This window comes from Nycticebus coucang, chromosome 10 (genome assembly GCF_027406575.1).
Source record: "Nycticebus coucang isolate mNycCou1 chromosome 10, mNycCou1.pri, whole genome shotgun sequence".
Lineage (NCBI taxonomy): Eukaryota > Metazoa > Chordata > Mammalia > Primates > Lorisidae > Nycticebus > Nycticebus coucang.
Window position 1 is genome coordinate 8455618 of NC_069789.1, and position 16024 is coordinate 8471641.

At 36.4% G+C, this 16024-nt stretch overlaps 1 protein-coding gene across 3 annotated transcripts in view; it reads left to right on the forward strand.

Annotated features, from left to right (window-relative positions):
- Nucleotides 1-16024, forward strand: part of AHCTF1 (AT-hook containing transcription factor 1) — an 85796-nt gene that overhangs the window by 55569 nt on the left and 14203 nt on the right. For all 3 annotated transcript variants that reach the window (XM_053606746.1, XM_053606744.1, XM_053606745.1), the window contains exons 22-30: nt 971-1115; nt 1192-1323; nt 2021-2171; nt 5124-5274; nt 5794-5901; nt 11057-11252; nt 12609-12812; nt 13724-14141; nt 15615-15738. In XM_053606746.1, coding sequence (XP_053462721.1) covers nt 971-1115; nt 1192-1323; nt 2021-2171; nt 5124-5274; nt 5794-5901; nt 11057-11252; nt 12609-12812; nt 13724-14141; nt 15615-15738 — 1629 coding nt within the window. The remainder of the gene's footprint in view (nt 1-970; nt 1116-1191; nt 1324-2020; nt 2172-5123; nt 5275-5793; nt 5902-11056; nt 11253-12608; nt 12813-13723; nt 14142-15614; nt 15739-16024) is intronic.

Sequence of the window (16024 nt, forward strand, 5' to 3'; positions counted from 1 at the left end):
AGCCACTACATCTGTCCTTAAATATAAATTTTTATGCATTTTTTCTCTTATTTCTGTAGATTATATTTCTTGCTTTGGGACTGTTGGGTCATAGCCCATGTATAATTTTTTTTTTTTTCCTTTGGTGTATATACTTGAGCCTCCAAGGATATGGTTTAACACTTTTTTTTTTTTTTAAGCTCTCATAATCCATACCTGATTCTGGGAGACTTCTGAGTAAGAAATACTGCTTCAGGCGGTGTCTGTGGCTCAAGGAGCAGGGCGCTGGTCCCATATGCCGGAGGTGGCAGGTTCAAACCTAGCCCCGGCCAAAAAAAAAAAAGAAATACTGCTTCATTTAAATGGTTTTAATGCCCACAGAAGAACCTCTCAATACCTCCACATGGTGTCTAAGACTGTCAGATTTGACCCAGATTCTCCAATCACCATGAATCAGTCAGAATCTACTACTAAGCTATGCCCTTCACCTCCTTATAAAGACAGTGGGCTTGTTTCCACTATAGGTCTTCACTTATGCTCTTTTCTGTTCTGTCACACCATACCAATCTTTCAGTTCTATCCAGGCCACGTTAGTTTTTTGTTGTCTTTGAACTTGTATGCAATTACTTTGCTTTGTTATTATCTTACATTTAAAGAGCAACATAAAATTCTGTAAAGATGTCTTACTGACACTTAAAAATGTCAGATTCATTATGCAGTAATGAGTATTCAGCAAATTTTTTTTTGTTGTTGTTTTTTTTTTTGTTTTTGTTTTTGTGGTTTTTGGCCGGGGCTGGGTTTGAACCCGCCACCTCCGGCATATGGGACCGGCGCCCTACTCACTGAGCCACAGGCGCCGCCCAGTATTCAGCAAATTTAAGTACTTTAAATTACATGTATAAAATATCTTGGAGATTGTATAGGTAGATTACTTGCTTTGAACATTTAAATAGCTTTTCTAAAATTAAACTTTGATAAATAATGATTTCAGGTGCATGATTGAGGCCTGGAGTTTTTTGCGGCAACATTCTAATAGGTTGAATATGGAGAAGTTACTAAAGCACACATATGAAGTCTGTCAGGAAATGGGCTTAATGGAGGATTTACTGAAGTTACCATTTACAGACACTGAGCAGGTAATTACTTGCCAATGTAAATTGTCAGAAATTCAGGATAAATGGATGGTTTATAAATCTATTTTGTTCTTTTTAGGAATGTTTAGTGAAGTTTTTGCAGTCCAGTGCCAGTGTTCAGAATCATGAATTACTTTTAGTTCATCATTTACAGCGTGCCAATTTTGTTCCTGCTTTGAAGCTGAACCAAACTCTGAAGATCAGTCTTATGGTATGATTAAAGTTGTTTTGTTATAGGGAACAATAAAAAAAACTGCAGACTTTTTTGGTTTATTATGTAATAGCTCGCAGTTTGATAACTACTATACCTTACATTACCTTGAACTTGGAGAATCCTCTATTCAATCTTTGTAACACAATTGGGAACAGGGTATTATTACTTATGTAATTCTTTTACATATACCATTTATGTTCTGATATCTGCCTAAAACTTGCCAAACTAATCATTTCACTCAAAGAAAGCAAGAAAAGGTAGAAGACAATAGTAAGAGTATATAACTCCTGCATATATACAGAAAGCATTGGACACTGAGGCTCAGACCAATTCCTAATTTGCTCTGTGTGCTGGGGACATAATCTGAGGTTTGGTCTCCTCACCTATAAAGTTGTAATATGTATAAGGCTATTGAGAATGCTCGGGTGTGCATGAAGTAGCATTTTTCCTGAATAAACAATAGCCATTGTTTTTATTGTAAAGAATCAAGGTTTAGTAGTAGAGATTTGGAATTTATTGGTGGGTAAAGATTGATAAAGCATACATGGATAAAGTCCTTGGTTTTTGGGAAAATGGATGTGTAGGCAGGAAGAGGATATTTTTGGATAAAATTTTATTTTAAATGGTGAATACATAACCATAGCACCTTACATTTTGAAGATTACATTTTTACCTATTATGATTTATCCAATAGAATGATCGTGATCCTCGTTTGCGGGAGAGATCCGTGGCTCGAAATTCTATATTAGAGCAATATGGGAAAATCCTTCCTAGAGTCCAGCGAAAATTAGCCATTGAACGAGCTAAGCCTTACCATCTGTCAGTATCATCAGTTTTTCGAGAAGGTAAGGTTTCGTCAAAGTATCATAAATTACTAGACTAGAAAAGACAATGAATGATTACTTTTATGAAACTACTGGTATCTTAAGTTTAGCTCACTTTTGCTGATGTATATGGGCATCCTTTGGAGATGCTGTGAGTTTGCTTCTAGACCAACACAATAAAGTGGGTTGGGTGACCAACCCTTCTGAATTTTTTGCTTTTGCAGTGCATATAAAAGTTATGCTTATATTTTAGTCTATTAAGTGTGTGACTCTTACGTCTTAAAAAAAAAAGTTCCTGCTTTAATTTTTAAATTCTTTATTGCTAAAGACTTGAGCCTATAGTGAGTCATAATATTTTTGCTGGTGGAGAGTTTTGCCTCCATGTTGATGGCTGGTGACAGATCAGATGGTAGTTACTGAAGGTTGTAGTAGCTATGGTGATTTCATAAAATAAGACAACATGAAGTTTGCTGCATTGATTAACTATTTCATGAATGATTTCTCTATATTGTGTGGATGATGTTTTAATAGCATTTTACCCACAGTACAACTTCTTTCAAAGTTAGAGTCAGTTCTCTCAGATTCTGCTGCTGCTGCTTTATCAACTATCTTTATGTAGTATTCTAAATCTTTTGTTGTCATTTTAATAATGTTTATAGCATCTTCACCAGGAATAGATTGCATCTCAAGAAACCACTTTCTTTGCTCATCCATAAGTAGCAACCTCTTATCGGTTCAAGCTTGTAGCAGTTCAGTCACATCTTCAGGCTCTATTCCTAATTCTCGTTCTCTTAATATTCCAGTCACATCTGTAGATACTTCTTCCGCTGAAGTCTTGAAAACCTCAGTCATCTCTGAGGGTGACTTCTAAACTCCTGTTAATTTTTTTTTTTTTTTTTTTTTTTTTGAGACAGTCTTTGTCACCCTCGGTATATAGTGCCATGGTGTCACAGCTCATAGCAACCTCAAATTTCTCTTGCCTCGGCCTCCCCAGTAGCTGGGACTACAGGCCCCCGCCACAATGTCCAGCTATTTTTAGAGACAGGATCTTGCTCTTGCTCAGGCTGGTCTCGAACCTGTGAGCTCAGGCAATCTACCCACCTCAGCCTCCCAGAGTGCTGGGATTACAGGCGTGAGCCATTGCGCCCAGCCCTAATGTTGATATCTTGACCCCTCCCATGACTCATAAGTGTTCTTAATGGCATCTAGAATGGTGAATCCTTTCTAGAACGCACCCTATTTCACCCAGATCCATGATTCATGAGAGGATTCACTATTTGTGGCGGCTATAACCTTATGAAATGTATTTCTTAATTGATAAGACTTAAAAGTTGAACTTACTCCTTGATCCATAGGTTCCAGAATGGATGTTGTACTACTAGCAGGTGTAAAAACAACATTCATCTCCTTGTAAATCTTCATCAGAGCTCTTGGGTGACTAGGTGCATTTTCTGAGCAGTAGGTTTCAACTGTGGGGTTAAAATACTCAGTAAATCATGTTTCCAACAACTTGCTGTTATCCGTGCTTTGTTTCATTGATAGAGGAAAGGCAAGTAACTAGCATAATTTGTAAGGGCCCTAGGATTTCAGAGTAGTAGATGAGCTTTGGCTTCAACTTAGAGTCAAAGTCACCACATTAGCCCCTAATGAGAACGTGTGCTGTACTTTGAAGCTGGGCAGTAACTTCTCTCTAGCTATGGCATCTTAGATGCTATCTTCTTCCAATAGAAAGCTGTTTCATCTACATTGAAAATCTGTTGTTTCTGGGCAGTGCCTGTGGCTCAGTGAGCAGGGCACCGGCCCCATATACTGAGGGTGGCGGGTTCAAACCCGGCCCCGGCCAAACTGCAACAACAACAACAAAAGTAGCTGGGCGTTGTGGCAGGTGCCTGTAGTCCCAGCTACTCAGGAGGCTGAGGCAGGAGAATCGCTTGGGCCCAGGAGTTGGAGGTTGCTGTGAGCTGTGTGACGCCACGGCACTCTACCGAGGGCGATAAGGTGAAACTCTGTCTCTACAAAAAAAAAAAAAGAAGAAGAAGAAAGAAAAAAAGAAAAGAAAATCTGTTGTTTAGTGTAGCCACCTTCAGCAGTCATCTTAGCTAGACCTGGATAACTTGCCGCAGTGTCTACATCAGCTCTTGCTACTTCACCTTGTGCTTTTATTTTATGGAGATGACTTCTTTCCTTAAAACTCATGAGCCAACCTCTGTAGCTTCCTCACCTCTCTCAGTTGTCATAGAATTGAAGAGAATTAGGGCCTTGCTCTGATTTAGACTTTGGCTTAAAGGAATATTGTGACTGGTTTGATCTTTTATCCAGACTAGTAAACTTTTTCTGTGTCACCAGTAAGGCTATTTATGTATCATTCCCATATTCACTGGAGTAGCACTTTTCATTACCTTCAGAATCTTTTCATTTACAGCTTGGCTAACGGCTCATGTTTTTCTCACTAAGCTCAATCATTTCTAGCTTTTGATTTAAAGTGACATGTGCAAGTCTTCATTTTACTTGAACATTTAGAGGCCTTGTAGGGTTATTAATTTGCCTTACTTCAATGTTGTTTTGTCTCAGTTGAACCGAGAAGTTTAAGGAGAGGAAGAGGAGGAAGGGAGGAGCAGGGGTGGGGGAAGGTAGGACAGCCAGTCTGTATAGCAGTCAGAAAACACATTTGTGGATTAAATTTGCATCTTGCATGGGCATGGTTCATGAAGTTCCAAAATAATTAAAATAGTAACATCATAGATCACCATAACAGATACAATATGTAATAATAATGAAAAAGTTAAAATACTGTGAGATAAAATATTTTATCTTCCTGTGAGCCCATATTGTTTTATTTCTTTGTTCTGTAGTTAAGCTAAATATAATTTTAATACTTATCATGTGATCTGTTTTCTAATCATTCGTTCATATTCTTTTATTATAATCCTGTTTATTAGAAATGAATTAAATCCTACATTCTTCATTTTACAGTTTCCAGACCCAAACCATTATCAGCAGTTCCAAAGCACTCTCTGAAAGGAACTGTACTTTCAAGATCTACTTTCATCTATAATGTGTTATCTAAAATTGGAGAAGTTTGGGGAAATGATGAGCCTAATGATAGCCTCCCACTTTATAATAGGTATGTTTCTCTTGTGCTTTCTACTTACTAATCTTCCCTAGACATCAACAATCTACCCTTATTGCCTTAATTTATTAGTGTATATAAAAAGGAAAACCTGACTTTTTTTTTTTTTTTTTTTTTTTTTTTTTGAGACAGGGTCTTGCTCTGTTACCCGAGTTAGAGTGCAGTGACATGATCATAGCTCACTGCAAACCTCAACGAGAACCTCTTGGGCTCAAGCAGGCCTCCCAAGTAGTTGGTACTAGAGGAATGCATCACTGGTTTCTAAAATTTTTTATAGAATCAGAGACTCACTGTTGCCCAGGCTGGGGAAAAACTCTTTTTATGTTGTCTACATTTCTATGTCTTTACATTTAAAGTAACATTTTCTTTTTTTTTTTTTTAAATAATGCAGAAATACACGGAGTAAAAAATGAAAACCCCTCCCCCTCCCATCTATACCACCTTGCAGCATTTTTATTGGTGTTCCTTGTGATAGATACATAATCAAAATTCAAATTTTTATTTTCTTTGTAGTCCTAAAATAGGAGGGCCATCTCCTATAATGTATTCGCTCCCAAATCCAGGGCTACCTGAGGCATTCTTTGGAACACCAGCTTCAAAAGCATCACAAAAAATTTCTAGGTAAGAGTTTATTAAATTTTTCTTAATGACACAGATTTAGGTGGTAATTACAACTGTAATTTTTAATTATCTTTAAAATTTTACAGATACTATTGAAAATTCTTAAATATTTTAGTGCTTGCTTTTATAATTTGGACAGCAGTATAATTTTAGGAAATTTTATATCTGCTAGTAGTATACTTAAAATTTCTGCTTAATAATTTCCGAATGCTTATGAAAAGGAAGAACAAAGTTTGTTTTATTAAAATCTGACCAAAATAAATGGTTAACTTTAACAGTTATCTCCTTAGTTGATCTCTGAATGACAATTGCCTTTATAATTAATTACTAATTAATGTTGGTTGGCTGATAGTAAAGCTTTCTCCAGTCTACTAAAACATCTTGTGTAGCTCCAGATACAGTTGTATCTTTATATCTTACCTATACTGTTAGAAAAATAAAGTTTTATATACAAGATGAAACTGATTCTAAGTAATTAGGAACATTGGATAGTTTAAAAGTGTTATCAGTAGCAAAGAATAAAATGTCTCTTGATGTATTTTTTTCAATAATAAAAGTCATCATTATTACTGAATTCTCTTTTGCTACCAGTAGTCCTAATTTTTTTCCACTTGTCCCCTTTTCTTGGTACATTTATACTTGAATAGATCTGGGGTTTAGCAATGATAGAAGTTTAAAGATCTTTGACTAATGGCCAGGCCTAAAGAAGCATGAGAATGCTTTGTGTTTGTTTTTGAGACACTGTACTCTAACCCAGGTGACAGAGTGCAGTAACTGATCGTCTCTCCTTGCTACTCAAACTCCTGGGGTCAAGCCATCCTCCTACCTCCCAAGTAGCTAGGAGTTCAGGTATGCACCACCATGCCTGGCTGATTTTTTTAATTATTTGTAGAGATAGAAGTCTCAAACTCCTGGGTTCAAGTGATCTTCCTCCCACTCTGGCCTCCTACAGTGCTAGGATTACAGGCATGAGGCACCACACCTGGCCTGAGGACCCTTTGTATCCAGTATTTTTTTTTGTTTGTTTGTTTGGTTTTTTTCTTTTTTTGCAACATTAACAGTAAAAACATGACCTTGTAGATGCTTGGCTAAAATGTTAATGAATATATCTATTAATTGTGTCTTTTTTTTTTTTTTTTTTTGACTAATCACATTGCTGATGCTCACTTTAATTGTGAGAGTATAAAAGTAACAAAGAGAAACAGGGGAGCTGAACAGCTATTTGAAGCAATATCCTCTCTGTTCTCCTGAACTGCTGGCTTTTCTGTAAATAAAAGTAGAATTGTTGATCTCTTGTCTTCTTTTTTTTTTCCCCACCCTCCTCCCTCCATCCCTCTTTCTGCTTCCCCCCCCCATAACCTTAATTGTCATTAATTGTCCTCATATCAAGATTGAGTACATAGGATTCATGCTTCTCCATTTTTGTGATGCTTTACTAAGAATAATGTCTTCCACGTCCATCCAGGTTAATACGAAGGATGTAAAGTCTCCATTTTACTATTCTCCATTAATGGCTGAATAGTATTCCATGGTATACATATACCACAGCTTGTTAATCCATTCCTGGGTTGGTGGGCATTTAGGCTGTTTCCACATTTTGGCAATGGTAAATTGAGCTGCAATAAACAGTCTAGTACAAGTGTCCTTATGATAAAAGGATTTTTTTCCTTCTGGGTAGATGCCCAGTAATGGGATTGCAGGATCGAATGGGAGGTCTAGGTTGAGTGCTTTGAGGTTTCTCCATACTTCCTTCCAGAAAGGTTGTACTAGTTTGCAGTCCCACCAGCAGTGTAAAAGTGTTCCCCTCTCTCCACATCCACGCCAGCATCTGCAGTTTTGAGATTTTGTGATGTGGGCCATTCTCACTGGGGTTAGATGATATCTCAGGGTTGTTTTGGTTTGCATTTCTCTAATACATAGAGATGATGAACATTTTTTCATGTGTTTGTTAGCCATTCGTCTGTCGTCTTTAGAGAAAGTTCTATTCATGTCTCTTGCCCATTGATATAAGGGATTGTTGGCTTTTTTCATGTGGATTAATTTGAGTTCTCTATAGATCCTGGTTATCAAGCTTTTGTCTGATTGAAAATATGCAAATATCCTTTCCCATTGTGTAGGTTGTCTCTTTGCTTTGGTTATTGTGTCCTTAGCTGTACAGAAGCTTTTCAGTTTAATGAAGTCCCATTTGTTTATTTTTGTTGTTGTTGCAATTGCCATGGCAGTCTTCTTCATGAAGTCTTCCCCCAGGCCAATATCTTCCAGTGTTTTTCCTATGCTTTCTTTGAGGATTTTTATTGTTTCATGCCTTAAATTTAAGTCCTTTCTCCATCTTGAGTCAATTTTTGTGAGTGGGGAAAGGTGTGGGTCCAGTTTCAGTCTTTTACATGTAGACATCCAGTTCTCCCAACACCATTTATTGAATAGGGAGTCTTTCCCCCAAGGTAAGTTCTTGTTTGGTTTATCGAAGATTAGGTGGTTGTAAGATGTTAGTTTCATTTCTTGGTGTTCAATTCGATTCCAAGTGTCTATGTCTCTGTTTTTGTGCCAGTACCATGCTGTCTTGAGCACTATGGCTCTGTAGTACAGACTAAAATCTGGTATGCTGATGCCCCCAGCTTTATTTTTGTTACAGAGAACTGCCTTAGCTATACGGGGTTTTTTCCGGTTCCATACAAAACGCAGAATCATTTTTTCCAAATCTTGAAAGTGCGATGTAGGTACTTTGATAGGAATGGCATTGAATAGGTAGATTGCTTTGGGAAGTATAGACATTTTAACAATGTTGATTCTTCCCATCCATGAGCATGGTATGTTCTTCCATTTGTTAATATCCTCTGCTATTTCCTTTCTGAGGATTTCATAGTTTTCTTTATAGAGGTCCTTCACCTCCTTTGTTAGGTATATTCCTAGGTATTTCATTTTCTTTGAAACTATGGTGAAGGGAGTTGTGTCCTTAATTAGCTTCTCATCTTGACTGTTATTGGTGTATACAAAGGCTACTGACTTGTGGACATTGATTTTATATCCTGAAACATTACTGTATTTTTTGATGACTTCTAGGAGTCTTGTGGTTGAGTCTTTGGGGTTCTCTAAGTATAAGATCATGTCATCAGCAAAGAGGGAGAGTCTGACCTCTTCTGCTCCCATTTGGATTCCCTTTATTTCCTTGTCTTGCCTAATTGTATTGGCTAGAACTTCCAGCACTATGTTGAATAGTAAAGGTGACAGAGGACAACCTTGTCTGGTTCCAGTTCTAAGAGGAAAAGCTTTCAGTTTTACTCCATTCAGTAAAATATTGGCTGTGGGTTTGTCATAGATAGCTTCAATCAGTTTTAGAAATGTGCCACCTATGCCTATACTCTTCAGTGTTCTAATTAGAAAAGGATGCTGGATTTTATCAAATGCTTTTTCTGCATCTATTGAGAGGATCATATGATCTTTATTTTTGCCTCTGTTAATATGGTGGATAACGTTTATGGACTTGCGTATGTTAAACCAGCCTTGCATCCCTTGTATCCAGTATTAACTCAGAGAGAAGAGAGCCCATTGAGATGTGAATAACTTTATCTTCCATAAAAAAATCATTGCTTTCCCTAAGTCTGTAATTTTTATTATTGGTTTGCATTACTGAATAGTGAATAAATATAATGTGTTCTGACTAAAATAGATAATATCAGTGGGCACTGCATATAGTAAGCGTTAAGTGCTAATTTATGTTGTGTTTTTGTGTGTCATATAAAATCTATTTCCTATTTGGATCAGGGCCCTAAAAGTTTTTGAGGAAATCCTAAAACTTAGTGTAATATTTAACATTTTCTTTTAAAATTTTCTTGATACTTTTTTTAATTCTAACTTAACTAGATTAAGTCTTATTAGTGTAAGAATTTTGGTTTGACCTGGTAGGTTCCATTTATTACACAGGCTCTGCTTGTGAGAAATAGTCATTCCAAATAAGCACCTTAGATGTAAATACTAATACAGCCCAAAGCATTGAGCAAAATATCCATCTGGGATAGTTCAATATAAAGGTGAGCAAACTGTTTATAAGTACAGAATTTGAATTCAAATGAAGTAATGAAGGAAAGGTTGGAACAGAAAATAGAAATGTCTAGCAGCCTGATTGAATATTCGTGGTTTGGTGGACAGAGCAAGACAGTCTCAGAAAAGAAAAGAAAGTGCTTCATGTAAATATTTACCTTTTGGGTAACAGGTTGGGTCTTAAAGCACCTATGATCTGTGTTGGCCTGCCACCCCTAATAGCAAAAATCTTGACTGAACATAAAGAATAGAATGACAAGGAAGGCACAGCAACTAGATGTTTTTATCTCTGAGCTCCGAAGCATGCTGCACTTTCCTGGTCAGCTGAGCCACACTGGCATTTAGAGGACTTAAAAAGGCATTATTTTTATCACTGGAAAATATAGACTATTTATTAGGAAATTGAGAAAGGACTGACTTATGCAAGTGGTCCATTAGAAATTATCTGTAAATTAAATGCTTAACAGAAGTCATCCTTGATGTCAGTTTTATCATTTCATATAATGGGGACTGCAATTATGGAAGACCACTTGGACTTAGTAGAATGTTGGGATTCTGATTTGTCTACATACTCATTAATTGAACAAAATTAACTTTTTGTCAGTCTAATCTTTATTGTGATTGGAAGATTAGAACTAAAAAGGTCAAGTAAACCAATGTTCATTGTGTTTATCACATAGGTGAAAGGATATTTCATGTGTTGATGAATATGAATTTTGGCAAATGCACTGCTAGGGAAGTTTTGTCATCTTTAGTATTTTTATGTCGTTAGCATCTTCATTTGAAAATAAATGCCCAGCACATAATGAAGGCTTAGTAAATATTGCTAAAAGTGAGGGAAGAGGACTAGAACTCAGTTATCTGCAATTCCTAATTTTCTTTTTTGCTACTGAATTAATTATCTGACTTTTTTGCACTCATGGTGACAGTATGGCTTACATTAATATACTTGACTAAATTTATACTTTCATGTGGTTACACTATTTACTGGTGAATGTAGAGATCTGAATAGAAGGACTAACTGGAACACTAAATTCTTTTGGGGTTTTGTGGATTTTTTTGGTATAACTCAGTAATTACCAGGATTTTTCTATTCATGTGTCTGTTCCGGTTACAGACTGCTGAATTTGGTTGTTCATCCTGTTGCCCAGCCTTCTCAGTGTTTGGGATTTCTTCAGCAAACCCCACCATCAAGATCTCCTTTGTATCTAGAATCCAACTCATTGCCTATAAGTTCACAATTAAAAGGATCACATCAGAACTCTTCCAGGACTTCAGAATTACATTTACTAGAAACTCCTCTTGTAGTTAAGGTTGGTATTACATATCAGGCATTCATAATGAATCCATGGACTTCTTTTTTCTCTCTTTTGCAGTTTTTGGCTGGGGTCAGGTTTGAAGCCGGCGCTCTACTCCCTGAGCCACAGGCCCTGCCTTATTTTTCAAGTAGTATGGAGAAAATAAGTTATTTATAAGTGATATCTCTTGGTAATAAATAGCTTTAAACTTTTTTTTTTCTTATTTAGGGATATCATTCCAAAATGCTTACAGAATTGGTTAAATATACTCTTTTCTGTTTAAATTTAATAACCACATTGCTGTCTTGGCTCTTATCTCATTATTACAAATAGGCTTTTGTCTTTTTCAAAAGACTTTCAAGTTCTTGGGTTTTTATTTTATTTTTACATAAACTCTATTGCTGATATCATTATGCTGTTACTTGTATCATGCTTTTTAGTTTTTAGGTTTATTTTTATTTAAATTTTCTGACTCCTATGATAACTGTAAACTATTATTCCTTCTTACTATACAGATTAGTTTGTCTTTAAGTTGCCTTTTCCTCTACCTCCCTCCCCCCACCTGCCCTATAAGTTATTAACTGAGAAACCAAAACTAATTGGTTTATTGGTTATTATTACCTCCTCATTCATTTATTCATGGATGGATGTATGTTCTGTAGAGATGGGGCTCTTACCGTATTTATTGTACAGGCTGGTCTCACGTGATCCTCTCCCCTTGGTGTCCCCCCCCAAAGTGTTGGAATTACAGGTGTGACCCATCATGCCTGTCCTCCCTCCTCGTTTTCATGTTATCCCCCGAGCTCCTTATCCAGTGTTCTGGATTGAATCCCAGAAGTTTTCTTCCTTTCTTTTGTATTAACTTAAAAAAAGAAAAGTTTTTTTTTTTTCTGGGTTCTCTGTTCTGGATATCCAGCATTTATGGTGAAGCTAGGGAATCCTTATTTTATTACCTTTCAAGTTGAATAAAAGACACTTCAATAAATGCTATTCCTATAATAGTTACTGCGTTTCTTAAACTTCAGTATTTATTTTTTAATCTGTGATCACATTTTGTATGCTCTATAGCTAAGTTCAAATGAAATGAAATTGAGGGATATTGCCAAAATAGTCTAGGAAAAAAATCAGTTTAATTTTGTAACGTGCCTAATAGAAGTCACTAGTCTAATGGGATTTGATAATCTGTATACAAGGCCTTCACAGGACAAGTGAAGGAATTATTTCTATTAAATAAGTTTTATTTTCAAATTATTCATTAAACTAAATCGTCAGCGAATTCTAGTAAGTAATTTGGTTATTGTGAGATTCATGTCATGGACTTTTTATTTTACAAGTACTAGTTGTACAATTCTACTTGCTCTTTTGTCATAGAAAGCTAAAACTTTGGCCATGTCAGTTACTACTTCTGGATTTGCTGAGTTCACTCCCCAGTCCATCCTAAGGACTGGTGTTCGAACAACACCTTTAGCATCGCCTTCTTTATCGCCCAGAAAGTCTGTTACTCCTCCTTTACGACTGAAAGAAACCAGAATTTCATTCATGGAAGAAGACACGAACACAGAATGGAGTGCTGGGGTAAGTTTGCTAATAATTAGGAGAAAAGAGTTAAACAGTTTAAAGATACCACTAGAGAGATTTGTATACAGTCATGCAGATAGTTGTGTAATCAGAGAAGAAAAATGCTGCAAGAAGCATTAGAGCACTAAGTGAAACTCAGCATTTCACAGTAGGGCTCAGAAGCCCAATAAGTTGCCTATAGTCAACTTTTTGGTGGCAGAAATGGGACTAGAATGCAGATCTCTTAATCCTATGTGTTTTTTGTTTTTTGCCTTAATTACATTGTGTTACTTTTTTTATTAAGTTCCTAATTGGTTGTCTCTTTAGGGTTTTGTTTTTTTTTTCTTTTTTTTTTTTTTTTTTTGAGATAGTCTGAAGCTGTCGCCCTGGGTAGAGTGCCATGGCGTCATAGCTCACAGCAACCTTAAACTCGTGGGCTTGAGCGATTCTCTTGCCTTAGCCTCCCAAGTAGCTGGGATTACAGGCACTCGCCACAAGGCCCAGCTATTTTTTTTGTTGCAGCTGTTGTTGTTTTAGCTGGCCCAGGCCAGGTTCGAACCCACCAGCCTCAGTGTATGTGGCCGGCGTCCTGTCCACTGAGCTACAGGCGCCGTCTGGTTGTCTTTTTAGAAGGGTGTTTTTAGACCTCTGCTGTAGGTTTAATAGGAATCCATTAGGTGATTGCTCATCTAGCCTATTCTATGTTTTAGTCTTCTGAAAATTTCAGTTAGTACCAATTAGGGAACTATTATCCACTATTATGTATCTGAAGAGAATGGATTCTGAATAAGTGAATTTTCATTAAGGAGAGAGTTTGGAGAAATACAGAGTATGGAAAAGATGGCTGAGATTGGAATGGAGAGCTTTGAAATAGACTTGACTGTGATATTTACCAGTTAATTTTTTTCTTTTTAAAATCGAAATAACAGACTGCCGATGACAACAAAACAAAACTATTTGCTAATACACCTTTTCAAAAATATGGAGTTCCAGCAGAAACCAAATGGCTGAAGAACAAAGACAAGACCTCATCTTTCCCCCTAAATAGCCCTGAGACTGACCCTGAAGAAGTGGACATGGAGTCACAAGATGCACCCTCACAGGGTACGAGCACCCTGGATGCGAGCAAAGAAAACAGCACTAATTCCACCCAGTCAGATGAGACCACCTTAGAGTACCACGATGCACCGTTACCAGAGGAATTTGCAGATGCTGGTTTTGTGGCCTGTAAGGCAACAGACTCTTCCACTGAAATGATTACAAATTTAACTGAACAAACAGAAAAGGACAGTGAAAAAGATACATTTAAGTCAAAAGTAACTCCTTCAGACTTAGAGAAAGAAATGGGTAAGAACTCATTTTCAAATATTTGAAATTGTTATTGATAATTCCTCAATAAAATTTGTAATAGAATTTTTCCACTAGGAGAAAAGCATCAGGATTAAATAAATTAGTGTATGTTCACAGGGTGTTAGGTCCTAGATATAATATACAAGTCTATTTTTTCAGCTTATAAGTTTGGGTTAACATTATTTCATAAGTATGTATGAGATTTGATAGATTTTTTTAATTTGACCATAAAATTTCGAAAACAGCAGCAGTGATGAAGAAAATGTAAGATGTCAGAATCAGACTTGAGGCACCTTCTCTTAGCTATAAAAAATACTAATTTTACAGACTAGATTGTTACTGCAATTTTTATCAGCATATTGAGTCCCTAATGCACGGGCTCCTGTTAGCTCCTCCCGTATGTGCATGAAGTATTGAGGGCTGGTCAGTAAAGTAGTTGTCAGTGGAGCACGTTCCCACACACCTGCAGTGATGCACTTTGATTAATGCCATACTGGGAGGCATAGAAGGGGCCAGAAGAACACCAGGGAGAGGAGCGACTTAGCCTGGAATTAGTCATTCAGAAAACTAAGCTGTTCTTGTTTTTCTTATATCACAGTTTTAACAAGTTTATTTAAAACTAACTCCTAACTTTAAATCTATAAAACCACATCTTTTACAAAAATCTGTCACAAGTAGTTTCTTTTGGGAAATATTTTCTGCCTAAGGTGAATTAAATTTTCTTTAGATGTGAGTCCAGTGAAGATTGTACTATAATATCTTTAATAAACATATGCATTAATTGCTGTAAGAACTCAGAATTAGCATGTCTAGAAATTTGCATTGCTCTTTTGATGTTTCATGTTGTTAAAATATTTAAATGGTAAATATATGAGAATGTTCATAGCAATATCTTCATTGATTATTCTTAAAATGTTAGATAGTGTGAAGTATTTTTTTGTTTGTTTTTTTGTTTTCAGTTTTTTGGGTGGGGCCGGGCTTGAACTGGTATATGGGGCTGGCGCCCTATTCCTTTGAGCCACAGGTGCTGCCCTGAAGTAGAATTCTTTATTGTTTTTGTGAGGAGTCATATAACAGAAAGTTTAGTGTGAAACAGACTAAATTTGAATCCTAGCTTAGCAATACTCACTAAATAAAGTAAGCAGCTTTGTGACCTGGTGGTAAGCGGTATACACTGCTGTTCAGTTTTTGCATGTACCCCTTTGGATGTTGAGTATTAAGTCAGTTGATAATGTAAAACACTTGTATCGGTGTCTACTAAGCCAGAAGTGAAAAGTGATAGATTGATGGGGGGCTCTTGATTTAGGCTCAGAGATTGGAAGAGTGATGTACTGGAAGTCTGATAACATGGGAATAAAACTAAATGAACAAAAAAGCAGACCCAGTAATTTTTTAAAAGTAATAATCCAAGACTACTAGTAATTGCTAAACGTTTCTCACGAGTAATATTCTTATCTGTATGATATGTAGGCTCTTTAGAAGATGCAGAAACAAAGGCTCTCTTAGTGGCAGCGGATGCATTTCCAGAACTAAATCACGTAAGCCCCGCTCCAGAAGTTGAAGCTTCTCTCGGTGTTCCATCAAGCCATGAAGGGTAAGTTTATGGAGAAAAATTTAGATACTTTTTTAAAAAGCTTAATAAAATTGTGAACTGGTAGTAAAATAGTCTATGCACATTAGGTCTTATTTAAATCTTTGGCATCTCCATTTTGATGATGTCTGTTCTGAAAGAAGTTTAGTGTGTGACTGTATTATTCAGTAGTTATTATAAAATCTTATGATGCTACTAAACATTTTCCGGAATATACAAAGACATGAGTTGAAACAGAACTCTTCTAATATTCTTTAGTGATTCTATTTTTATTGAGGAGCAAAGGTTT